The 26,544-nt window shown below is 39.6% G+C and overlaps 1 protein-coding gene across 7 annotated transcripts; it reads left to right on the plus strand.

The window, feature by feature from the left end:
• Nucleotides 1–582: 582 nt before the first annotated feature.
• On the plus strand, nt 583–13,620 carry LOC147423600 (uncharacterized). Of its 7 annotated transcripts, none has more exons than XM_086501404.1 (3): nt 617–935; nt 1,017–1,133; nt 9,038–10,317. In XM_086501404.1, the coding sequence occupies exons 2-3, from the start codon at nt 1,055–1,057 to the stop codon at nt 9,406–9,408; spliced, it is 450 nt and encodes a 149-aa protein (XP_086357530.1). In that variant the 5' UTR covers nt 617–935; nt 1,017–1,054; the 3' UTR covers nt 9,409–10,317. The 7 variants fall into 7 exon arrangements, 1 of the variants encoding a protein (XP_086357530.1); XR_015186586.1 differs by lacking the exon at nt 9,038–10,317 and adding an exon at nt 13,536–13,554 and having other exon boundaries at nt 627–935; XR_015186585.1 differs by lacking the exon at nt 9,038–10,317 and adding an exon at nt 6,100–6,963 and having other exon boundaries at nt 627–935.
• Nucleotides 13,621–26,544: the final 12,924 nt, after the last annotated feature.

Below are 26,544 nucleotides of genomic sequence, written 5' to 3' on the forward strand. Positions count from 1 at the left end.
GCCGTCGGATCACGCAGTGAACTGGGGGTGAACTAGGGGCAAAAATGGCACCCCAAGTTCACTCCTAGTTCACCCCTAATTCACCCGCCTCGCGGGGTGCAGGTCGAACCTGGGATGTCTCGGTTGCCACACGAATGCCCTACCACCACGCTAGCATGCGTCGCTGTCCATGTTGGCATGGCATATGATCATACCCTAGTTTAGGCGCCCCTAGTTCACCCCCAGCCCCCAGTTCACCCACCCCTAGCTTACGATGAACTAGGGGCGGGTAGTTCACCCACCCCTAGCTTAACGGTGAACTAGGGGCGGCTAAGCTAGAAATGGGTGAACTAGGGCCGCCTAAACTAGGATATGATCATATGCCATGCCAACATGGACATCGACACGTGCTAGAATGGTGGTAGGGCATTCGTGTGGCAACCGAGACGTCCCAGATTCGATCCACACCCCACGAGTGGGTGAACTAGGGGTGAATTACGAGTGAACTTGGGGCACCATTTTTGCCTCGAGTTCACCCCTTAGTTCACCCCTAGTTCACCTCCAGTTCACTGCGTGATCCGACGGTCGAGATTAAAGCCGCCTCGCGCCCCCAAATTTGGGCCCTAGATCCCCCCTGGTGCCATACTGTGACGAGGCCCCCTACACCTTACTGAAATTCTCATCATTTACGATAGCTCTGCAAATTCGAACAAACCCTCCCCCGCCACAAATTCTTAGATCTTGAGCCTGCCATGACGTTGCAGCTCGCCGGACCTTGAAGATGGTAATCTTCTTGCTCGAAACACTGACGATGGCTTTAGAGCTTGAGATTTTCATGATGCTACAGAGCTCGCCCTAGAGCATGAGACCTTGTAGATGGCAGTCTTCCCACCAGAGAGCTCAAAAGACTAACGATGGCATGCAACTTGTCTTGGTGAAACTATGAAGACAGCCAGGTCAGAGAAGAGGCAGAAAGTGCTAGTGCTGTTATGCAAGTGTATGAGTGCTAGTGCTGCATAACGAAGGTGTGAATGCAGGTGGTAGCAGTTCAAGTGAAAGGGCTGTTAACAAAGGGATGAATGGTGATCAAGTTTTAACATTTTCCTGCAACCATCTCCTCTTCTCTTGGAATAATGCAATCCATAGTGGCTCAGGTAGGCATTTTAAGATGCGTACTATATCTTCAAGAGTGAAGTACTACTTTTAGTTGGACTTGGAGTGCTAATCTTGTCATTTTCAATATTTTTCTTCGGAGAATGTTGCCTTATATTGACAGGAAAGGTTATGCCATTTTATGTGTATTCTTTGTCTATTCACATTCTCACCAAGCCTACCCTTCTCCCTTATTTGGCCTGCTGAGGTTGATCTTTAATATTGTACTAGCTTCATGTGTCCGTTATGTGTGGCTTTTCGGTGCCAATATTGTGGAGAGACTATATAAGTTTTGTCATGTGTAGAGAGCTTCAAAGCCTTTTTAATAGAATGATACATAGCTGCATATTGCAAGAAACTGAGAGGTGATTAGTGATGGAAAGAGAGGGGAGAGTCTACAATAGGTGATGGGAGGTAGGAAGCAGTGTTTTGTCAATGTCTGTTAATTTTACTGGCCCCGTAGCTATGCGGTAAGCTGCCATTTGATAAGATTCTGAACTTAACATGGACCCTGTTTGATAAGATTTGAGAGTGTTCATGTGGAAGGGGTAAAATCATGAGCATGGCTAGGATCTAGCGGGCAATTGTGTTTTTCATTGATGGCCAAGGGCCTTGTGGTCTTCACGACACTAACCTATATAGGAGGGGGGGATGCACTCTCCCATTCATCTTGCCATCTTGTCTTGTATACAACAGTTTTTTGCCATTTGGAGTTATTGGGGCTTGCCAGCCTTTTCCATGTGTCTCTTGTGTGTCCATTGCCATTCTCTCTCTCTCTCTCTCTCTCTCTCTCTCTCTCTCTCTCTCTCTCTCTCTCTCTCTCCACCTTCCACTGCTCACTTTGACATGGTATCACAGCTCTAGGTCTGGATTAGCCATCACCTACCTCTGGGAGGTCAACACAGAGGATTTCATCGCGAAGAACTGCTTCATCTCCATCAGCGTTTTTTTTGGAACCAGTGTTTTTTGCTTTAGCCCTAGCGTTTTGTGGATCTGTATTATCTTCTGCACCCTCTGCTAGCGCCCTCCCTCCCTCTGCCTCATTGCCACCACTTGCTTTCTCCTCTACCTTGCGTTTTTTCCTATCCTTGGCCTAGCTTTTTTTGCAGGAGAGACTCCCTTGCATCAGCGTTTTTCAGCCAGTCTGTGGATCTAGTGTTTTTGCAGGACGGCAGCCCACTGATCTGCGTTTGTCAGCCCTAATCCCTAGCGTTTTTGGGCAGGACAACAGCCATCATTCCTAGCGTTTTTTGTGGCAGCCAGGACACCATTCGACCAACGTTTTTTACCCTTTGCATCAGCCTTCTCTAGTTGCCGATCTTGGACAACCGGAGCCTCGCTCCTTGCCCCTTGGTCTTCCCGCTTGGAAGCTGAACAGTTGTGACTACTGTCGACGATTTTCCGATCACTTACTTGCAAATTTTCAGCCTCTTTTGGTATATTTACAGTCCTCACCTACCAACCTCGGCATTCAATGTTCATCACCTGGCACTTCTGCTCAAACCCCTGCGTTCTCGCGGTGTTTCGAGCTCCCTTTTGACACCTCAACTTTACTTCATTGGCATCCCTTCGGGTTGCCCTTGCCTCTCCTGTCACGTACCCCCTACTTCGAGGTCTTTTGGTGTTCTATCCTGCGAGTTTTTCCGATTGTATCCTCACCTTTGCTTTTGATTTTACACACGAGACTTCTCTGCTAATTTTTTGTCTAATCTATGGCAACACTCCCAACCATGCCCATTTTTCCTCTCGGCGAAAAGCTTGACGGCTCTAACTTTGTCGTCTGGAAGATGAAGATCATGGTGATGCTTATGTAGTTTGACCTTTGGGAGTGGCTTACCGATCCTTCCAATGTCGTGTGTCCCGGCCTTGGTCTGCATCTGGTGCTCCTACATCGACATCATCAACTACCACTTCTTTTGTAGTTACACTTGCTGGCTCCTCATCTACTTCTTTTCATGGTACTGCTTCTCGCGGATCAGGTACTGTGGTTACATAGGCTATGGTGGATCAGCGGAATCTGAACCATCGCAGAGTTTACTCTTTCTTACTCATCAACTGTGCGGATAGCGTGTTGACATCTTTACGCTCTCACACTAGTGTATATGAGATATGGTGTTTCCTTTGCAACATGTACGAGGCGAAGACATTGGGAAGGATCCATGCTCTAGAAAAGACTTTGATGGACTTACGGTTCTCGTCATTTTCGACTATCCAGGACTTCATATCCCGCATGCTTTTGCTCCATGATGAGCTAGCAGCTTGTGGACACCAGATCTCTTCCGAGGGCATGGCAACTCGGTTGCTGCTCAAGCTTCCCGACGCTTATGATTCCTTGGTCTAGTCACTTACAACCTCCATGCGCCCTACTCCTATCACTTGGGAGGAGCTCTTATTGGCTGTGCAGCAGATAGCTTCACGCATTCAAGATAGAGCCACTTCAGACGCCTCTGCGGGTCATATTGCATTGGTTTCTATATCTAGTAGGGGTGGTAGCGCTTCGGGATAGTTTGGACCTGGTTGTACACCTTCTCGCCCTGACATTACTTGTACCTGTTGTGGAAAGAAAGGTCATTATGTAGCAAAATGTTATAAACGACAGCAGGACCGCAAGAAGGATTTAGATCCTGAGGATGGGACGGTTTCTCGACAGACGTCTGCCACCGCCATCTCTAGCCCTTCACAGGACGATGGCTTCACCCTCTTGTTTCATCCACCTCCTTCTACCCTCTTATGATCGAGATCACTTTTTGGCTCAGAGTTTACCGGTTTTACCACCTTGGCCTTCTATCCTTTTGTGTCAGAGTGCTCTGTTGCAGGGGGGGTTCTCTCTCTTCCGTCTCTCTCTCTGTGACCTCCACCGATGAGCTCCCTGCTCATCTTCCATCTTTCCCTCATATATATCCTCTTCAACGATTTGTTCTGTTGTTAGTCTCTCCATCAGCTTCCTTATGCGACTTGATCAGCCTGACCTAGCTTCGGTCATCATCACATTGATGTTGGACGGTTCGTCGTTTTTTGTTTGGTTGGCGCTGCTTCTTTTTCACACTCCAGATTTGCCAGGCATGTTGCATCTTCTTTCTCAGCGACTCCGCATCTGAACTTGAAGGAATATGTGTTAGATTCTTCATCTGCAGATGCTTCGCACCCTGCCTACAGGCTTCACACACATCACGTGCACTAGCCCTTGGTTGTGGGTTGGCCACCCGTACACTTGTTGGACAGGGATCTTCAGGCACATTTAGGGTTTTGCTCAGCACTTTACCCAGTGGCACCTATTTTGGTCCTTTTCCATTTTTTCCACATTCATGGGTATTTTCTTGCATGGTTGCCCTACCTACTCCCTATTCTCCTATATATAGGAGGGGGGGGGATGCACTCTCCCATTCATCTTGCCATCTTGTCTTGTACACAACAGTTTTTTGCCATTTGGAGTTATTGGGGCTTGCCAGCCTTTTCCATCTGTCTCTTGTGTGTCCATCGCCATTGTCTCTCTCTCTCTCTCTCTCTCTCTCTCTCTCTCTCTCTCTCTCTCTCTCTCTCTCTCTCTCTCTCTCTCTCTCTCCACCTTCTGCTGCTCACTTTGACAATATGCTGATTGAAGTGTAAGGAAGTCTATGCGTGAATGCTTTTGTGAGCTCAACACCATTGTTAATCACCGCCTAGTTAGAGTAACTGTAGTGAGCGAGCTTGGTGATTGTAATGGCTTAATTTTTTAATTCCAACACTGATGTGGAATTGTTTACTTCACTGCTTATTATCTTATCATAATGTAGTTGTGTTATGTTTTGCATCACTTTTGGGCAAGAGATATTATGAAACATATTCTTATGAAACTCCGGTGCTTGCCATTGCTTGCCTTGCCAACTAATTGCTGGAGTATAGGATTATTTTTTGTGGATATTGTACACACACATTACATCAGATTCCCATTTGCCTTGACAATGACTATATGTATGTATGTTTCCACTTTTTTTTGGCTCGACTTTGGGTTATGTCATGTGTTGAACATACTTTCTATTGGACCTCAGTTTGGGCTATATTACCAGCCTATGTATAGGGCTTTTTAGTTGAAGGTTTGCTTTTTTTCTGGCTCGACCTTGGGTTATGCTATGTGTCAAATATAGCTACTTTTAGATCTCGTTTTGGGCTATCATTACCTGGTTGTGCACATGGATTTTTTGTAAAAATGTTGCCTTTTTCCTGGCTTGACTTTGGATTATGTTCTGTGCTGAATATAATTGCTTTTAGACCTCATTTTGAGCTATAAGTTGTAGTTGTGTACGAGGCTTTTTAGTGAAAAAGTTACCTTTTTCTTGGCTCGACTTTAGGTTATGTTATATGCGGAATATAGCTGCTATTAGACCTCATGTTGGGCTATGAGTTGAAGTTGTGTACAGGGCTTTTAGTGAAAAAATTGCCTTTTTCCTGGCTTTGGGTTATGTTATGAGCTGAATATAGTTGCTTATAGACCTCAGGTTGGCTATCATTACTTGGTTGGGGCTTTTTAGTAAAAAAGTCACCTTTTTCTTTGGCTCGATTTCAATTTATGTTATGGCTGAATGTAACTGCTGTCATGCGTCATTTTAGGCTATCAGCTGAAGTTATGTGCAAGGGCTTTTTAGTGAAAAAGTTACCTTTTTCCTTGCTTGACTTCAGGTTATGTTATCCGCTGAATATAGCTTCTTTTAGACCTCATGTTGGGCTATCAGTTGAAGTTACGTATAGGGCTTTTTAGTGAAAAAATTTCCTTTTTCCTGGCTCGACTTCGGGTTATGTTATATGCTGAATATAGCCACTTTTAGACCTCAATTTGGCTATCATTACCTGGTTGTGCACAGTGCTTGCAGATCAAGTTATGCGAGTTATGGTTTTGAATTGGGATATGCTCTCTCTCTCTCTCTCTCACACACACACACACACACACACACACACACAAGTACTGTTCTATGACAAGTTTTCTATTTGCAGGTTATATGCAAGGTTTTAACAAGTGTAAGTGAGGGTGGAGGGCTCGGGGTGAGAAAACAAGGTTAGGGCTGAAATCTCTTTTGTCGAGGGTTGTTTAAAAAATGATGTCATGCTTCGCACTGCCTTGGTCGACATGTATGCCAAATGTGGTTTACATTAGTATACACAAAGAGTGGTTGACGAGCTTCTTCCAGGATGTTGTCTTGGAGCGCACTGATTTTGGCATATGCACAACAGCAGAGGCAAGGCAAGGAAGCAATGGGCTGATGAGGTAGGTAGGCCTGCATATTCAGTCAAAAATAGGGGTTGAAAACATTTTATATTTGAGGTTGATGTGGTAGCTGAAAATCAGCCAACACCAGACTCAAGCGAGTGTAGATGCAAGATATGCATGATTGGCACATAAACGTAAAGGGGTCTTCAACTGTTGGAATCGTCATTGTCAGTAGAAGCCAGATCTACAAAGATCTGCCAAAAACGCAAATGGAGCTTCTTAACAAGATCTTGGATTGTAAAAATGCAAATGGTGCTTCTTGGTGAGGCTTGGGCTATTTTCAGTGGATGCAAAGTAAAGACGTCTCTCCAAATGTAGTCACCTACGCTTGCATCTTGAAGGCATATAGCATTATGCAAGATGTTGTTGGAAAAAACAACATGCTTGGCATCGCCTTGGTCGACATGTATACCAAACTTGGTGTACCTATGAAAGAACAAAACGTGGTTCAAGAGCTTCTTGTCGAGGATGTATCTCTTGGAATGCATTGATTCTAGAATATGCACAAAAAGTGAATGAGGAGCTTCTTGTCTAGGACTTCGACTTATGGAGTGCATTGATTGTAGGATATGTCCATGGGCAAGGCCAGGAAGCTACCACGTCATCAGGGTAAAACGCGAAAATTCATACAGGTGCCATATTAGTATGCTAGCACGTTTCGCGGGTTGTACGTACATCAGTGACTCGTCATCACATCTCTACGCAATTCTTTTGTGTGTGTGTGTGTGTGTGTGTGTGAGAGAGAGAGAGAGAGAGAGAGAGAGAGAGAGAGAGAGAGAGAGAGAGTGGATCATGCTTTATATTTAGGTCACTTGGGTCCTACGGGGTCCCATAAGTTGGTGGAAACTTTTGTTGCTTCTTCTTCTTCTTCTTCTGCTGCTTCCTCTTAGGGTTTAGGCCCCTCGATTGGGATGTGCAGGTTGACTCCATTCTTTAGTGGCTTGACATGTAGTTTGTGACAATCGATGCAAAAACGCCATGGATACTGATGGTACTGTTTTTGGTACTAAGGGTACTAACTCATGCTTGAGAAATGACTGCTGGGGTCACTTATGTAGTGAATCTTGCTGTTTTCAATGGATGCGAAGTAAAGATGTCTCTCTAATGCAATCACCTACGCTTGCATCTGGAAGGCATATGGCATTATGCAAGATACCGTTGAAAGAAAACAGCATGCTTGGCATTGCCTTGGCCGACATGTATGCCAAACTTGGTGTACTTGAAAGAACAAAATGTGGTTCAAGAGCTTCTTGTTGAGGATGTATCTCTTGGAATGCATTGGCTGCAAAATATGCATAAAAAGTGTTTGAGGAGCTCCTTGTCCAGGCTGTCGACTCATGGAGTGCTTTCATTGCGGGATATGTCTAACACGGGCAAGGCTAGGAAGCTTAGGGCAGTTTTCAATAAATGCAAAGCCATTATATCTCTCGAAATGCGATCACCTATGCATGCATCTTCAAGGCATGTGGCATTACATAAGACACTAATGTGGGTGAAAGAATTTGGATGATATTGCTAGTCAAGGGCTGTTGAAAAACAATGTCGTACTTGGCATTGCCCTGATTGACATGAATGCCAAATGTGCTGTACCTATAAAAAGTGAATTAGGAGCTTCTTGCTTGGGATGTCTCATCATGGAGTGCATTGATTGTAGGATATGCTCAATAGGGCAAGGCCAAGAAAAGGGAATGAAAATTCTAACTTTTGGGGCTCATTCGGTGGCTAAAAATCAGCCAAGCTAGGGTAGATGCAAGATCTATAGGATTGGCACAAAAATGCAAAGAGGTCTTCAACTGTAAAAATCACCCTTGTTAGGAGAAGCCATATATACACGGGCTCGCCAAAAACACAAATGGAGCTTCTCGATGAGGCCTCGAATTATAAAACGCTAAGCAACCTGAATTGTAGGAATAACCCTTGGTAGTAGAAGCTAGATCTACAAGAGTTTGCCAAAAATGCAAATGGAGCTGCTCAGCGAGACCTTCGATTGTACAACACAACGGAGGCGGGGTCTTGTTGGGGTTGCATAGGCTTGAGCTGCTTTAGAATGAAAAAGCGCAAGTGAGGGAGGAAGACTCCGGGTGAGAAACAAGGTTAACAAGTGAAATCTTCTCTGTCAAGGGTTTTTTTAAAAACGATGTCGTGCTTGGCACTACCTTGGTCAACTGTGTGCCGAATGTGATCTACATCAGAATATACAAAGAGTGGTTGAGGAGCTTCTTCTAGGTTGTTGTCTCTTGGTGTGCACTGATTTCGGCATATGCACAACAGGTGCAAGGCAAGGAAGCAATAAGCCGATGGATTAGGTAGGCTTGCAAATTCAGCTTTAATTGGGAATGAAAACTTTAATTTTTGGGTCTGATTTTGTGGCTGAAAATCAGCCAACACCAGTGCATGCAAGATTTGCATGATTTGCACAAAAACGCAAAGGGATCTTCAATTGTAGGAATCTCCCTTGTCACTAGAAGCTAGCTTTGCAAAGGTCTACATCTATGCTTGCATCTTGAAGACATGGCATTAGATAACATGCTGTTGGAAACAAACGACATGCTTGGCATTGCTTTGGTCAACATGTATGCCAAACTTGGTGTACTTATTAAAGAACAAATCGTGATTCAAGAGATTCTTGTTGAAAATGTATCTTTTGGAACTCATTGATTGCAGAATATGCACAAAAAGTGGTTGAGGAGCTTCTTGTCCATGATGTGGACTCATGGAGGGCATTGATTGCAGGATATGCCCAACATAACCATGCCAAGAAGCTTAGGGCTATTTTCAAGGGATGCAAAGCAAGGATGTCTCTCCAAATGCAATCACCTATGCATGCATCTTCAAGGCATGTGGAATTATGCAAGACACTATTATGGGAAAAGAATTTGGATGATATTGTTAGTCAAGGGCTGTTGAGAAACAATGTCGTCCTTGGCAATGACATGCATGCCAAATGTGCTTGCATATGGAAGGCATGTGGCATTACGCAAGACTCTAATATGGGTGAAATAATTCAAATGATATTGTTAGTCAGGGGCTATTGAAAATCAATGTTGTGATTGGCATTGCCTTGGTCAACATGTATGCCAAATGTGCTCTATCTCAACAAGCTAGAAAAAGTGGTCTATGAGCTTCTGGTAAGCAATGTTGTCTCATGGAGTGCAGTGATCGTGGGATATGTCCAACACGAACAATGCCAGTAAGTCAAAAGCTCTAGGATGCTTTCAACTGCCTAAAAAAAATGCAATGCAAGGACGTCTCTCCAAATGCAATCACCTACGCTTGCATCTTCAAGGTGGCAAATGAAGAAGCTAAATCAAGTGAAAGAATTCAAATGATATTGTTAGTCAGGGGATGTTGAAAACCAATATTGTGGTTGGCATTGTCTCGGTCCACATGTATGCCAACTGTGCTCTACCTACAAAAAGTGGTTGAAGAGCTTCTCATCTAGGATGTCGTCTCATGGAGTGCATTGATTGCATGATATGTCCAACAAGGCAATGCGAAGAAACTTTGGGTTGTTTTTCAACAGATGTAAAGCAACGACGTCTCCTCATATGATAGTGTTAGTTAGGGGTTTGTGGAAAACAAGGTCGTGCTTAGCATTGGCTTGGTTGACATGTATGCCAAATGTGCTCTACCTCAACAAAGCATAGGAAGTGGTTGAGCTTCTTGCAGCATGACATAAGAACGTTTTTTGGTGCTACGAAACTCTAAAACGGCCAAAATAAAACATGCAAAACGGGGCCTCAAAATTTGGGCATATCCAATATTAAAATCAGTTAACGATTGTAATTTGGGATTGTTTAGAGCCACACAAAATGGTGAACGCGGGTTGTGGTGGCATCCGAGGAAGATAGCGAAGAGAATAGAGCCGCACAGTGTAGCCGTCTACCCCCCCACATATATACATAATCAACCAACTTGAGATTGAATTTTGCCATTGTGGACACATTTTGATGTGATTTATCTATCATTTCAATAGTGTTTGTGAATTCCATATCTTAACTTTTATCTAGTGTTGTCTTTCATGATATTGGAGCCTAGTTAGAGCTTATGATGGGCTAAATTCTAATACATATAGTTGTTGGTTTTTATGGTGTAATGTAAGGGGAGTAAATTTTCATGTATGGTTTGTGAGCACATTGTGATCTATTAAATCATGGAAGCCAAATTACGACATACAAATTACCTCTCTTATCTTATGAATCGTAGATTAAGTGTTTTAATCAGAGGTTCTTAACCAACTGACACCAAAGCTGAGATGGGATCTTTGATAGGTTTGTAGGCCTATTAAAAGTGAGAGTCTCTAAGTAAGAAGGATCCAGTGAATAGACCTTTACCATTAAAAATGGATTGGGTCTATAGCCTTAGAAGAATGTTTCATAGCAAAAACGGGACGACATCTTAAAAGTCAAAAACTCTTTTGGTCCTATAAATTTCACAAATTAGGCTAAGATATACTCAACCAACACTTCTCCTTCTACAGATGTAAGGGCATAGCTGTTGGTGGACTCCTCTTCCAAGTGAAGAAGTTTTCTAAATGTTTTTAGTACTCGGGGATGGATAGTTACCTGATTAATTAGGTCCATTTGTCCATGATTGACAACCTTAGTCAATCTCCACTTACCACCCCGTAGTCACACATGATTCTTTTGTCTTCTAATTACTATTACATTGTTTTAACATTTAAAATGATAGTTTCTTTTAACTTTTCGTCACAATAATTCCTTCAATCAAGTATTAAAGACAGCATTGAAAAGCATTATTTTAGCAAACAAACATCTTTAGACTTAAGACAGGGTATTATCAATCAAAAACATCGACCATAATAACTTGTGTCAAGACCACCTAAGGGTAAAAAAACAAAATCCGGAGTGAAAATCCATTACCCAAAGTTCGGGATGTCCATACACGAAACAAGTTGTCCATACAATCGGGTGACTCTCCAAGGATAAAACACGGTATCCTAACTTATGTAGAAACATCAAGACATGGCATAGAGTAGAAACTTATCGTTCATGGGTTCACCGATTTATCCGTGGTTGAAAAGTCATTATTATTCATCAAAATATACCAAGGAGTCGGAGTTGTCTTGAGAAGAGCTGTTTTAAGGATGATTAATCATATCTTTCCTAATTCAACCAGTGGTATTAAAACATTTATTTTCTACTTTATCAACCAATTGCAAGATGGTTTCTTGAAAGATACCCTTTCGATTTTAAACCAATTTATCTTTTTCTAAATCCTTATCCACTCTTTAAAGTATGCAATGTTATTACTTATAATAATTTGAATTGCTTAAAACTTAAATTTTAATGAACACCCACCTCGGATTGATTGGGTATCTGTTGGATCTTTGGGGCCTGGACACTTGTTCGTGGACGTACTGTTAGGTCTTGTCTCATGGTCGTAAGAACCCCTGGTTCTCTTTGAAATATTATCTTCTTCATCAGTTTGGGTGTTTGCTCGTGTCCTCTTTGAAGCCATGGCTTTTATCCTTATAAAAAGAACATCTACTTATTAGGTAAATCATCAAAAACTTGACTTTACCTTTATATTGAATCTAATTCTTCTTTTCATCCCAATTAAGGTTAACTTTGTACTTATAAATGGTAATTTCATGACCTAATAATTTTTTATTTGCTTAAATAAGTAAGATAATTTTATCTTAGCTTCCTTAAGGGTTTTCTAAGCTTCTCTAATTTTCTTATAAATATCTAAACTTTTTTCATAATTTTACCGTTATATTCTAGTCTAAAATTTGGATTATTTTTGACTCCGTATTTATTATGGTGATTATCAATCAGAGATATAATTATCTCATTTTTATAACATTATTTTACACCACTAATTTTTTTAAAGACTTTTAAATGGATTTACTTTTTATCGTTTTTAATTTTTGATAAAAAATTAGAGTTTTTGAGCTAATAATCATTTAAACTAATTTTTTAATCCATAAGCTATTTATATTGGATTGATAATGATGTTTTTTAACTCTGATAATTATCATGTAATTATTTAAGTTAGTTAACTAGTTTTTTCTGTAATTTATAGCTCAAATTAGACAATTTTAGTTTAATTAATTAGTTAAATTGAATTTTTTTCATGAGTTAATTATTTTGTTTTTTTAATGATATTTTTCAACTTTGATAATTACCATGTATTTATCTAAGTTAATTAACCAATTTCTCTCTTCAATAGAGTCAAAATCAATTAATTTTAGCTTAATTAAATAGCTAAACTAATTCTCTTAGTGAGATAATTATCTTAGCTAGCTAATGATGTGTTCTAACTTAAATAATTATCTTTTAATTATTTAAGCTAATTAACTAGTTTTTTAAATTTATAACTAAAAATTATTATTTTTAGCTAATTAAGTAACTAAATCATTATTTTGTTAACAAAATATTTATCTTATCTAATGGATGATGTTTTCTAACTTTGATAGTTACCTTGTAGTCGTTAAAATTAGTTAACTTATTTCTTTCTTTAATTTATAGCCAAAATCAATATATATATTAGCTTAATTAATGGTTAAACTAATTTGTTATTTATAAGATAATTATTCTATGTTTCTAACAATGTATTACAACTCTGGTAATTATCTTGGGATTTGTTACGTTAGTTTACTAAGTTTTTCATTAGTTTTACAATTTAAAACGATTAATTTTTACCTAATTAATTATAAGAATTAATCAAAAAATTATGATATAATTTTTTTAGATTTACAAGAATATAATCAAGCTCTGATAATTATCGTAGAGTTAACTTAGCTTATTTAATATAATTTTTATTAAAAATTAATCAATTTTAATCTTAATTAAGATTAATATTTAAGTAGATTATTAATATTAATTTTGATTAAGTAATTTTTAATTTAATAGTGTATAAGAGAGTGATAAATAATAGTGGATGATTTTAATTTTTTTAATTAATAGATTAATCATAAAAATTATATATGAATTAATATAAATTGTTAATTAATTGAGATTAGCATAATTACCTCGTTTAATTACATAGATTTTGCTCTTAGTGATTTTTTGTGAAGTATCTCTTTCACACGAGAAATTTCTCGCCAGGAATTTTGAATCTGTCTGAATTGTGAGTAACATGTCTTATTTATAGTTTTTTTGGACACTCATAGGCTCTCACTGGCTGAAATTGGCAGGTGCTTGCAGCTCAAGTAGCCCCCAGGCTCAAGAAGTTGCCATATGTTACTAAATCCATCTTTCGCAAGTTTAGATACTCTCTTCCAAGCTTGCTAATTTTTTGTGCTATTTTTTGCTTTTTTTATTAATATATGCAAAAATATTTAAGAATTATAATGAAATTCTTAAGATTAAATGATTACTAAAATCCATTCAATTATTTTTGCAATTTAGAGTGACAGTAAATCTTCTTCGAAGGATAGCGTTGTGAGATTGTACCTAAATTTGTTATGAGAGTTTCTAGCTATAGGTTTATCATGTTTAAGATTCTAAAAATATCAATTTTAACTGCTTTTGGGGTAGTGGTTTACCAGTTTGTACGTCCAAAGCTCTTCATTAAAGCTTAGGGTTCATTTTCTTGCTGCTGGAAAGGTGAAAACCTTACATTTAATCACTAAGTGTATATATATATATATATGCACTCATATAAATTTTATTTTTACAAAATCTATTTCATTTTTCAATGCCCCGAAACAAAACGTTCAAAAGCTCGAAACCCCAAAATGGGTGAAATCACAAAACATTTCATGTCACATTAGCTTCTTGCCTGGATGTGTGCGCGCGTGTCTATATATAAATAGGTTTTAGATGTAAATTTTTGGGAAAATTATCAAAATATTCCTCTAACTTGTGGAAATTCTCAAATTACCTCTCTTATTTTAAAAATTCCCAAAATACCCTTGTATCTATTTTAGTTGGATTGTTCACGATTTCCTAATCTTTTTTCTTTTTTAACAATGGAGATATATCTTTTAGTGCTTAGCATGTAATTTGTTAGAAATTACCTCCAAAAAAAAGACAATCATGTCTAAAAATAATGAAGTAATTCATCTTCAAAGCCTACATAACCAGCTCAAATTCTAGTTTTAGTATCTTGTATTGATAGACATTCAGTCTTCTTATGAAAAGCTAATTTTTTTTTTTAATCTTTGTATAAATTTACTCTCACAACCAGGGGTATATTGGGAATTTTGGAAAATTTGAAGGGCATTTTGGAAATTTATGACAAAATATGAGGGGCATATTGGGGAATTTTGAAATTTGAGGGGTAATTTGTGAATTTCCATAAATTAGAGGGGTATTTTGGTAATTTTTCCTAAATTTTTTCACCACTCAAAGTTTTTAGTGCTTTAATTGGACAAATATGTAACAAAGCTTATAGGTGCATAATGAGAGATTGCAAGACAAATAATAGTACAACCAATTTTCAATCTCACATGCTGAACACCCACGTTGAAATTAGAATGTTTATGCTCCTTGTTTGAGCTACTTTCAAAACAAATGCTCCATAATGGTAGCCAAAATAAATGATAACAATTGAATGTTATGAAAATTCTTTTTACATATTTATTAATTTTATAGTTTCAGTTGCCAATAAGATAGAAAATGTTTTCCTAGTTTGTAACATTATAAAGGATTCTATATTTCACTTATGGGGTAGTTCAATGTATCCTATAAAAGAAATATATTTTATACAGGGGATATGAATATGTACACCATTTTTACAGAAGGGGTGACACATCCAATAGAAGAAGGGTATATGGGGGTTTCAAAAAGATCACTTGAATGCACGTGCTGCACCCTCTATTTACATAGTGAACCCCCTGAGGAAATCCTACGAAAGGCAAAACAAAATCATGACCAACGGAAATGAGAGACACTGAAGAACCACATGAGTCTTCGGTTGAAACAAAAAAACTAAAATCATAGTTCCAGATATTGAAGAAGATGGATTTGAGGGAATTCTTCTAGTGGAGAAAAATTGGCCTGAACACTTGTAAGAAAAAGTGAGAGAGCTTAACAATGGAAGCCTAACCTAAAAGTTAGTTCCAATTGAAGAAGTGTTTTATCCTTCACCTTGGTAAGACAAACCTTGACCCAAAGCTCAATTTTAGCCTTTAAAAAAATGATTATTATCTATTGGTATGAGATTGCACTGTTTTGAAAATTTGAAGCTAATTAAGTCTTTTACAATGTATCACAAGCATTTTTGGCTAGTATAAATCAGATTTGATGCAAATAACAATAGATAATAATCTCTTTTTTTACAAACCTTTGAAAATTTTCTCCAATGCTGGTTTTACTTTACCACAATGCTTCTATAGCTCCTTCAAAACCAATTTTTGACCTGTACCACTATTAAGTTAATTTTCAAGCTTACCTTAGAAGTTTGAAACCTAAAACTCTGAAAGTTTAAAGCTCAGCTCACTAATGATATTTTAGAGAGAGGTAGATTGAAGATCCATCGTGATGACTATTAACCTATTCCTAATCAAAACACATGGATAGTGGAAAATGTCCACAAACATTGTTTTTTTCTTGTTTTTAATGAACTAAGTGTCAACTTTCAGACTGACATAGTCTAATTCATCAAGCATTAAAAAAAAAATCTAATCTATGCCTAAAAGATTCTTGACAAGTATGACTACTCCGAAGTCACCTCTACACAACTGAAGGTAACATTGCCCAACTATGCCTAAAAGATTCTTGGCAAGTATGACTACTCCCAAGTCACCTCTACACAATTGAAGATGACACTGCCCACTTGCCCAACAATGATATCCAAGCATTAAGATTTTCCTATTTTAGGTCACTTCGTCCTCAGTAACTATGCCAAATGTTGGGTTGGCTGCCAAGCTTCACTGTATCTTATTGCAGATATAGGTATAACCCATACGTAGTTGTCAATCTGTGGGACGTATCTCACACAGCTAGTGCATAGAATCTATAAGAGATTGTTAATCTTTTGGAAAACACACTCATTCCCAAACTACTCATATGCAACACTAAGTTGTATGCCAAATAATGAAAGCTAGTCATCACATTGCCAAGCAAATCATGATACTTCACTAAGCTACCAAGATCCAATTTGTACCAAACTTATACGATAAGTAGATAAAGTCTAGAGGCACATGGCTAGGGTCTCAAATCCAATTTTCAACCAGTTGAAAAAAAAAGGATTATCGGGGCAAATTTGACCTAGTCAATTTTGGTATAGAATGCACCTAGAAGCTTAGGCTTGATGCTTCAATACCCATCCTATAGCTAAAATGTAGTTTTTGTGCATAAATCTTGAGTTATGGGATGATTATCAGAAGATTAGCAACAAAAAAATCACATAACTATGGCAAGAGACTTACATGGTTGCATAGAGCATTCACATGTGGACACATAGAAGCAAATGACACTCCAAATAGACAATCCATAAGGAACATACGAGCATCAAAAGGTAGAGGGAGAGTACCTGATGCCTAGAGATAGCAACATACGATTCATTATTTTAAGAAAAGGGTTTTTTCCAAAAATCTCTGTTATACCTTAGCCAAGGATCTACATACTCAATCTCACTTGGGTGAAAAGCAAAGGCTTAACCATGTTTTTCAAGCATACCTTGAAAGCATTTGATCTCCTTTTCCTTAAGAAAACCATCTTCTGCAATCTTCAACTGCTTCAAATGTCTTCGTAGTAAATTTATGCTCGATGGATCTCTAAGCATAGGTTGTCGAGACAGGCTTCCTTTATCACTCCATCGCTCCCTTCTGATAAAAGTGTAGCCACCGGTCTTACTTTCTTTGCAACAGTTTTAAAATCCATCTCTACCCGAGCTTCAACTACATCACCCAAATATTCCTTCCCCTATATAAGTGCTTCATATATATCCAATGAATTCACCTTAACAACTTCAATTCCAATTTGTAACATGTATTGGTTGATTTCTTCTATCCGTGGCATAGTATCCACATAGGAAACCTCCTCAAAGATTCCTGAAATAACATCATCTGGTTCAAGTATATCACATCCTTGTATTTCACTTTGAATATATGACACATATTGCTTCTCCCATTTAGACAAATCATTAAATTTCCTATAAGACATTGAACCTTCAGATGTTAACCCCCAAAACCCCAAAGAGAAAGTTTCTCTTTGCGAGAACTTCCCCTCCTTTGTACCACCATAGTCTCGCTCTATAATGGCACTCCTAGAAAATCCTTTGCAAACCTGTGTTCTTTGAACTCCTTGTGTATCTTTAATAATGGACGGTCACGTAAATTTTCTTTGTTCTTGGCATGATCTACACATACAATAAAAAATTGAACAACTCTTTTACCATCTCGGCTGTGAATCCTTGCATAGACTGAGCCATCATCTAGCACCTTCGTTGGGCCATATGCACATCCGTAATGTAGGGCTGTCCCAAAATGAGCGGTTAGGAGAAATGCTCCTATGCAAAAAGTTTTGTTCATCACAAACATCCCCAATAGTTACCTTAACATTTGCACATGCACCATAAAGATCGCATAGAAGCATGTTGACAGCTCGTATCCGCCAATCGTGGTCCACATCAATAGTCCACTTCCCCTTTTGGTGCAAGGTATTTGCCACAAGATTAATTTTTGAACCATGGTCTACAAGTGCTAAAACCGGCTCTTCAATGTTGCGAAGCTCTACGATAGTTTCTATTGTTGCTCTTGCCCAATGAGTCCTTGAAAAGTGACTCCTATGTACAGTTTCACTATTTCCTATGTACAGTGACTCCTATGTACAATTTCACTATTTCCTTCATCATTAAAATGAACATGTCTTACCTCAGGTACAATCATTTTTGAAACCACCACAGGCTTTGACTCTTCATTTTCAAGTTCTTCTTCATAGCCATCCAATATTGCTTCAATGTGACGAAGTATTTGGCTCTTAACTGATTCAAGCTCCTACTCAATTTGTATTGTCGTTTTCTTTTGATAATATTGATGATCTCCTCATGAAACTCACGCTTAGAATGTCACCCAATAATGTGAGATCCACTTTGCTATTAAGATTGCGCTCTTCAAAGGACTTCTTGAGATCTTTAGCCAATTCAATGTCAAACTTTAGCTTATAAGAGGGTCCCTTGGACTTACCTTGCTTCTTATCGTTTTGGTGCTTCTTCCATAACCACTTTGGGAGCAGGTTTGTGAGTAGGCCCATCTTTTCTCCACCTAACGTAATTTCTCATGGGTCACCTTGCCTACTTCTGCTATCTTTAAAGCATGAGGCTATAATTGACCCTTTACACCTGCACCTTCATCATCTCCCTTTCCGTAGATCTGCAACCCATATGTAGATTCTTCTACAAGAGCAACATTATTCTGCATTTCCTCCACTAAGTTTTTCATTACACCCCCTCCAAAGTTCAAGCGGGGCGGCTCACGCGTTGCCCCGAGATGAATCTTCCTGTCTTTCTCAAAAACCACATTTCTTCTGTAAGCTTGATTAAAGTCATCACAATCCTCACATGTATGGTATTCACTGTCGCACCACATGCATTGATCATCCCAATCTTTGCATGGAGGTCGTTGCCTAGGCTTAGAGGTAGATGCCTTTTTGGATAGTCCTTTGAGTTTTACTTCTTTCAAGTTCAAATTCAACTCTTGTATACCTTTCACTAGTTTGTTGAGAACTGGTTCCTCCACTTTGGATAAAATCAAAGATGATTTCTCCCTTATCTTCTTCTTCAACAACATTCGTACCATCAGCCACCAAGCAGCTTATCATCCCTCATCTGACATTTCATGATCATATTAACTGCTTCAAAGACTGTCTTCCAATTGGATGTCGAGTCCTCTAATAATTGTACCAAACTCTTTTGAAGTCGCGGATCAACAACTTAAATAAACAATTCAACCTTTTTGGGCTTCATCAAACGTTGTTTTGCCGTGGATAACTGCTCAAATTTCTTTTCAAATTCCCATAGCAACTCTCATGCATATAAGTTTTTGATCTTCTTCTCCACCCACTTCATGAAACTTTGTTTTTCTACCCTCTACGAATCTTTGAGAAAGTACTCCTCTTGCAAAGCCTTCTTGAATTTCTCCCAATCCGGTACTTGAGCCGTCTGAATTTCTCTAATTCGAGCCTTGAGTTTAGACACTGCAATTAGATGAAACCCTTGTATTACATTTTGATCGTCAATTCCATTATCTTCCATAGATTGCTCATAGATATTGCAAAATTTGGTCATATCTTGGCCTTCAAACTTTTGCAATTTTTTTGTAATTGTCTGTCGAGCTCTATGAATCCGCTTCTGCAAATTATCCTATTGTTGGGTAGCCTATTGTTGTTGCATGTAAGCTGCAAAGTGATGCATCATTTGTTGCATTGATGCCTCTTGTAGTGTAGACATCGTCCTCAACAAAAATTTTCCACCCTGGGTCGTTTCGCGTCATGTTCACCAAAGATGTCGAGGGATATGGAGTTCGAGAGGCTAGCCGAGACAACACCGGGCTGCTAGCTGTGACTTTGACAATGTAAATGAAGCTTTAAACACTTGAATTTGACAGCATAGACGAGGTTTGAAGCTTGGTTACCAAAGTGGGCCATTAATGACACCGCAACTCAACTTTAAATGATAATTAAGGAGTTTAAGCTCCTTACAAAAGTCTAAGCGATTTTATAATTATAATTAATAGCACAAAAGATTTGAAAGTGCCCACTGATGATGAAGAGATCTCGATGATGGTGGAGAGCGCGATGGAAATCTCGGTTCACTTCTGCTTCCTGTAGAGCTATCCTTCCCCGTTGCTTCCCAAAAAAAAAACTCTTCTTCTAAAGTGCCAAAAAATAGGCCCTTATGGGTGTGTGTTCCCCCCACTATTCTTGGTTGACTTTTCTATTTTTAAACTCCACTTTGCATGGGAGCCCTTTCTTGCTATTTTTGGATGCCTTCAGGCCCAAGGCTCGTGTGAGCATCCCTTAGAGGGTCGTCACGGTGGCGTGACAACACCTCGTGGGATTCGTCCCTTCAATAAAAAGGTTGGACCGTTTTGTCCGTGTGGGAGCCCATAGAGCATGCCACATCATCATTACCTTTGCAGTGCCATTGACGACACCAACCGGCTAGCTCCGCCCAATGGCCACCATGGCCATGAGCTCCAAGCTCTCCCTCTTCAACTCGTCATCTCATGTGAAGGCCACGTTCTACTCCATATACCCCCCCACCCTCTGGTCTTGGTTCCACATGTGGCTCCAATGTCCACCACGTGGCATGTCCGGAGCCCCCTCCTCTTGGCAACTAGGGTAACACCCCCCCCCCCCCCCCCCCAATGCTCCATTAAAAAAACGACTTCCAAACCCACTTTGAGATGCTCTCACTTTCTGCTCATAGAACCCAATTGACATTTTGCAAAATGACAATGAAAGCCTGTGTCAACAATTCTGACCTTTCTGAATCTCATAGCTTTGCGACCTTTCCTCGCCCTTGAATTGTCGGCGTCAAAATCACAAAAAATCATATGCTACCATTTCCCTTGTATCTGCTCCCAACTTCATTCTTCAATATCTTAGCGCTCTGATCTTTGATTGACAAACTACCAACTCCTATGGATTTCATATACCACTTAGCTTCCATACAAACCCTGGCAAGGCTGAGAAAACCCCAAATGGCACATCTACTGAGGCAACCAAACTAGTACAAATCTTGCCCCTGGTAAAAATTGAATTGGCCATATCGTCCCTATTTGACCTTGCATTGATGATCCAAAAAGACCATTGTGCACTGCAAGATGAGCACTTTAGGCTCATGTGCCCACTTCATCTCTAATCTCTTATCTGCAGTTGTCTAATCTTGTACGGATCTGCAAACCACTTTGACATTCAAGGTGCCATAATTTTCACACCGTAGATCCAATTGACAAGCCGTAAAGACAGCCATGTGGAGCATTCTAAGTATTACATTTTTAGTCCATAAACTTTCATTTTCAAAAACTTCAAACATATCCACTTTTAGCATCAATAAAATAGTTTTTGGCCCTTTAAAGCTGCATCTGCCATACATTTAGCTTGAACTCGCTTGTTGTAGAAAAAAATATTGTGCAAGGAGTCCCTCTCAAACTTCACTTGATTGCTTCAACTGGAAGCTAGGTCACATACCCTGTGCCATCCAAGATGTACACCCCATAATGATTAATACAAAGAAATTTTGTGCCGCTCAAATATTATCTCAAAATCATAAACTTTGTATTGTCTCAAGACTTTATACATTGTATCTTTTCATTCAAAATTTATACAAAGGGGCGATAATTACTGTCCCCTTCCCCCTGCCCGTGTTGCTACCACTGCTCCCCTGCCCCGATTGCTACCACTGCTCCCCTGCCTCGGTTGCTACCACTACTCGCCTGCCCCCTGAACCTGTTGCTACCATTGCTCCCCTGCCCTCTCTCCCGGTTGCTGCTCCTTCTCCCTTGAGGGACGCTCGTTTTGGGTAGGTCATTGCTGAATAAACATATAGAATTCAAATAGGTTTAATTTGCATCCTTTTTCTCTTTTTCTCATTGTAAAAGCGGAGCAACACGACACCGCATACCTATATGCTAAATAGAAAGAGTTTCTATGAAAATTGTTTATAGGCATTGAGTCAAAATTTTCCAAATGGAATCTCCACGTGGGATTGTGTATGCCACATGTCATTAAAGCATAGTCCAAAGCAAGAAAACAACACCCATATTTGGGCCACAAGGCCAGAGGTTATCAAGTTTATTTATTTTTAACTCAATCTTGAGATTGTTTTGTGGAGACATGACTCGTGCTTGATAAAATTAGCAAGGCTATTTGTACAAGACGTCTACAAACAATTTTGGAGCTTGAGATGCAACTCACCTTCAAAGGTGGAGTGCTATGGTAGAATCTATGGAAGAAGAGGTCCCATGATTGCTTTTTCCCATGTCCTTTCAATGGCAAGAGCAGGGATGAGTCGGCCGAGTACTTAGTCAACAAGGTACATTGCATTTTTTGCGTTTTTTTTTTGAACTTTTGAGGTTTACAAGAAAGACTAAATCTTTAAAAGGTTTCAAAACCTTTTAAGCTCATTCTTGAGATAGAAAATAAAGCAAGGCTTGGCTCTTGAAAATTCATCATGCATGCCATGTGAATATCTATCATGCATGCCATGTGAATATCTGATGATGAAGAATCAAAAGCCTTTGAGCACAGAAGCTCGACAGAGATAATTTTTCATCACAAACGAGAGAGAGAGAGAGAGAGAGAGAGAGAGAGCACAATATATGTGGTTCACCCAATGTGGGTTACATCCACGAGAAAGCAGCCACTCAATGGCTTTAGTACTTCAAACTAAAAATAGGTTACAAAGGGATTATAACCTTAACGGAGCTCCCGCCTTGCTTCACTCTCACCACCCCACACACACACCTTGTTGCATCAACTTCCCAATGCATTTTGTGTGTAGAAGAGGCCTCTTTTGATATGCCAAAAGGGTTGTCCTCTCTCATGAGAGGTAGTCATGTGTAGCTGCCCTTGAGTAGACAAGTCCAAGTTGATTCTTCCAAACGCCCATGTGTGGCCGTCCTTGAGAAGACAAGTCCGTTTAGAAATCGGTCACAAGCCATTGAATTCAACCACCGGCCAAAGACTTCCGCCTACCGGCCATTGACTACTGGCCAAAGACATCCGCCTACCGGCTAGCCGAACGACCATTTTTTGATCGCTTTTCGACCGCCACCCGGCCATAATATTCTAGCAAAAAATGGAATTTTTCGACTGAGCATGGATTTTTGGTTTTTCAACTAGTGATTTTTCTTACGTACAATGACTTATTCTCATAATGGAGGCCTTCCAAATGTGTATTTTTGAGACTAAAAATTACAAGGGGTAAATCAGGCTCCATACTTAACAGCAATATATGGATCTCAGTCGTTTCCCAAAATTTAAAGAGTGTGAATAAACTAAAACTAATATTTTCCCCCTCATGAGAGAGTGTGATTAAAAAACTAGTCTTTTCTTTTCTTTAAAAAAAAACTAGTCTTTCCTCACACCCAAGAGAACAAGAGGAAAATTCATATTGGCATTCTAAATAAAACAAGTGATAAAATCAGTAGGCCTACCTATTGGGAAAAAGATGAGCCATAAAGAACCAATTTGGACAATTTCTTCATGATCCTTACGATATTTGGTAGGAATGTAGCTAGCTTGAGTACGAGAGATGGAAGGCTGAGGACTGTTGAGCACGAGAGATGGCAAGTTGAGGCTTGATGAGCGAGTAGGAAGGCTGGCAAGGAAGCATGGACTGATCTAGTGTGGCTAAGGATTAGACGCTAGGGTTTTTACTCGGCATTTTCAGATCAAGCAGTGGTGTGGCATTGTGTGAGGCTGCTCGATGCTATGATATCCTATCTGCAGGGTGCTTTAGTGCCAGATCTGAGCAAGCACACAACTTCCCAGCCCTTGGTCATTTCTAAGTGGCATTTGGGAGTGCCACGTAATAAGCACCCTGATTTTATAACACAATCATACTTATTGAGGTTGATTAATTGTGATTTGAATCCCTCATGCTAAATTTTGTGCTCTTATTAATGCCTTGCTTTAAGTGGGGGTCTCACCATCATGAACCCCACCGGTCAAGCTATGTTTGAAGATGGCGGTACGGGGAAGGATATCAATCCTTCTGGTAGGGGCTTTTAATCAAGCCCGGATACAAATTTTTCCATTGCAATAACACAGAAAAAAAAAGAGCAAATGAAACCTATGCTAACACCACCAATCTTGAGAAAATATTTAAATCATCTTCCTTTGGAGTTTGCACCCCGACATAGGAAATTTTGCACGGGGTGATCATGTTCAGCCAAAAAAAAGGTCGAGGATGGGTACGTGATGTAGGATGAGTTTAGTCTAGAGCTAGCATTATAGAGCTTGGAAGCCTGTTGTGCTCACTTAGAGGTTCTCTATTTTATGGACCATCGATGGATAACTGTAATGCAATTTGCCAGTTCACGGCAAAGGATAAGAGCTTTTATGTGGAAGAGTGTGCCTCCGAGAAAACTATTTACGAATTGGTTACAAGAGGACGCATATGGGGGGCTTTCCACTTTGCATATGCAATGCCTCGGACCCCCAAGTTTTGTCCAAGCAAAGAGTTTATGGACAAATGCTCGGTATGGGTAATGCTAAAAAAACCTCCCTCTATGGCTTCAAGACCATGTGGACTCCATTTCTACTATGATGGGCTGAGTGTTGTTCATTCCTAAACTACAATGGGCTAGATGAGGCTTGGATGTTAAGGTTCGCATATTGTGGAACATGAGTAGGCACATCCCTATATATCTGGATATTAACATGGGAAGTTATGACACCTTTCAACAAGAGTTGGCATTTGCCTCACTTTCAAATGCCTACTACAAATGTCACAGAATTGGACACTATGCTAGGAACTGCCCCAAAGCAGAAGTTTCCCGCAATCCGGTGGTCAGGTCTTCTTGGAAGTGTGTCATAAGGGATGCCAAGCCTCCTACAAGTGTGAACAAGCCAGAAGAAGAGGCCATATCCAAGCTTACATAAAGGGTTGTTTAATTGAGAAAGTAGAAATTTTCATACATAAGAGCTATTTCTTTTACAAAAGTGCATACATAAGAGGTACATATAATACTTGAAAATACACAGATAAAAGATTATTTAAATACCTCTTGTTCGTAAGTGGTATGCGCAATTTTTACATAGTGGACTCCCCGGGTATCCAACGCTTTACTAACGAGTCATTATGTAGTCCAACAAAAAGCTATACTAACCTTGCCTTTTGCAAAATAGAAGATTTAAAAACAATAGCAAACTTACCAAAAACTATATTTTCTTTTCATAAACTCTTGAAGCATACTTTCATGTCTGTCCAAGTCAATTTACAGATTAAACGATTGTATTCATAAACAAGAAAATGTTGATGAAAATTCTCAATCTTTCAATACTTTATTGGATGATATTCAACAATTCTAAGATTAGAAAACTGTGTGCTTTGAAAGGAGTGAGGATGCCTCAACATCTAGCAATCTAATATATTGGTCTTATTATGCCTTAACCTCTACACTTTACAATGAAATCAGCGCTTTTGAAAGCTTTTAAGTTTGAAGAATTTTTCCTTGGAAGTTCTCTTAGACCACATTTTCAACTACCGATGGAAACTTATATATTTATTTTTACGTTATTTTAGCTAGCCTGAAAAGGAAAGCAATGACATTCTAACACACAAAAATGGAAAGGACTAGTATAACTCTCTTAAATGAACAGACCCATTAATAAACTGAAAAGCAAAAGAAGATTCAATAGATTCAATGTTTCACATGCAAAATTCAAATGTATATCAAGACTCCCTTCTTCACTTAAGCTCACTTAAGCTTGTTTTAGAAAGCTAAAATGTGGGAGGTTTGACCAAGGATTGGAGAGACTTATCAAGTGAATAGGTAGTGCAAACGGTTGGATTAACCGGAATCGTAGAAAATGCTTTGCAAATTAACCAAGGTAAAAAAGAAATGTTGCTTTCCACGTGCAGATTTAAGGTCTCTCGGGATAGTTTCTTACGATGTTAAAATTCTCTTTTTCTTCTTATTCTTCTCTCTCTCTCTCTCTCTCTCTCTCTCTCTCTCTCTCTCTCTCTCTCTGTGTGTGCTCTGTCGTTGGTCTCTACGCCTGTGCACCACCAGGTCTCTCTCTCTCTCTCTCTCTCTCTCTCTCTCTCTCTCTCTCTCTCTCGCGCATGTTGTTCACAGCTTTGTGGATGAAAGTTTGGGGGGGGGGGGGGGGGGGGGGGGGGGGGGTGTCAAAGGAGGTGGCGAAGGCGACGAGACAAGGAGATTTTGATGCGCAGACGGACTTGCTGCAGGTCCAAGTGGAGGACGATAAGAGGGCAGATGGAAATATGTTGTGTGTGTGTGTGTATTCCCCATTGCCTTTGCTTGTATGGGTGCAATTGCAATCGAGCAGAAGCAAGCGGGTAGGGCCACGGGACGCTGTGAGCCATGTCTGTTGTGGAGCTCTAGCGTGATGTCTGCCAAGGACGAGGATGGCTTTGAGCGAAAAGTCGAGAAGGGGGATCTGGGAAGATTCGGTCTATTAAAATGATGCAGAGCTGGGAAAAAAAATCTGGGTTTTTGCACCCATGGGAGAGAAATGAGAGTAGCTTCCACAATAACAGTAGGTATGGTGAAAGTCAAAATA

This window comes from Adiantum capillus-veneris, chromosome 26 (genome assembly GCF_014529385.1).
Source record: "Adiantum capillus-veneris isolate H3 chromosome 26, ASM1452938v2, whole genome shotgun sequence".
Classification (NCBI taxonomy): domain Eukaryota; kingdom Viridiplantae; phylum Streptophyta; class Polypodiopsida; order Polypodiales; family Pteridaceae; genus Adiantum; species Adiantum capillus-veneris.

Coding starts and splice junctions, on each gene's coding strand:
- LOC147423600 (XM_086501404.1), top strand. CDS start 1,055: ATGAATGGTGATCAAGTTTTAACATTTTCCTGCAACCATCTCCTCTTC. Junction 1,134..9,037: donor TGCAATCCATAGTGGCTCAG/GTAGGCATTTTA, acceptor CATTGATTGCAG/AATATGCACAAAAAGTGGTT.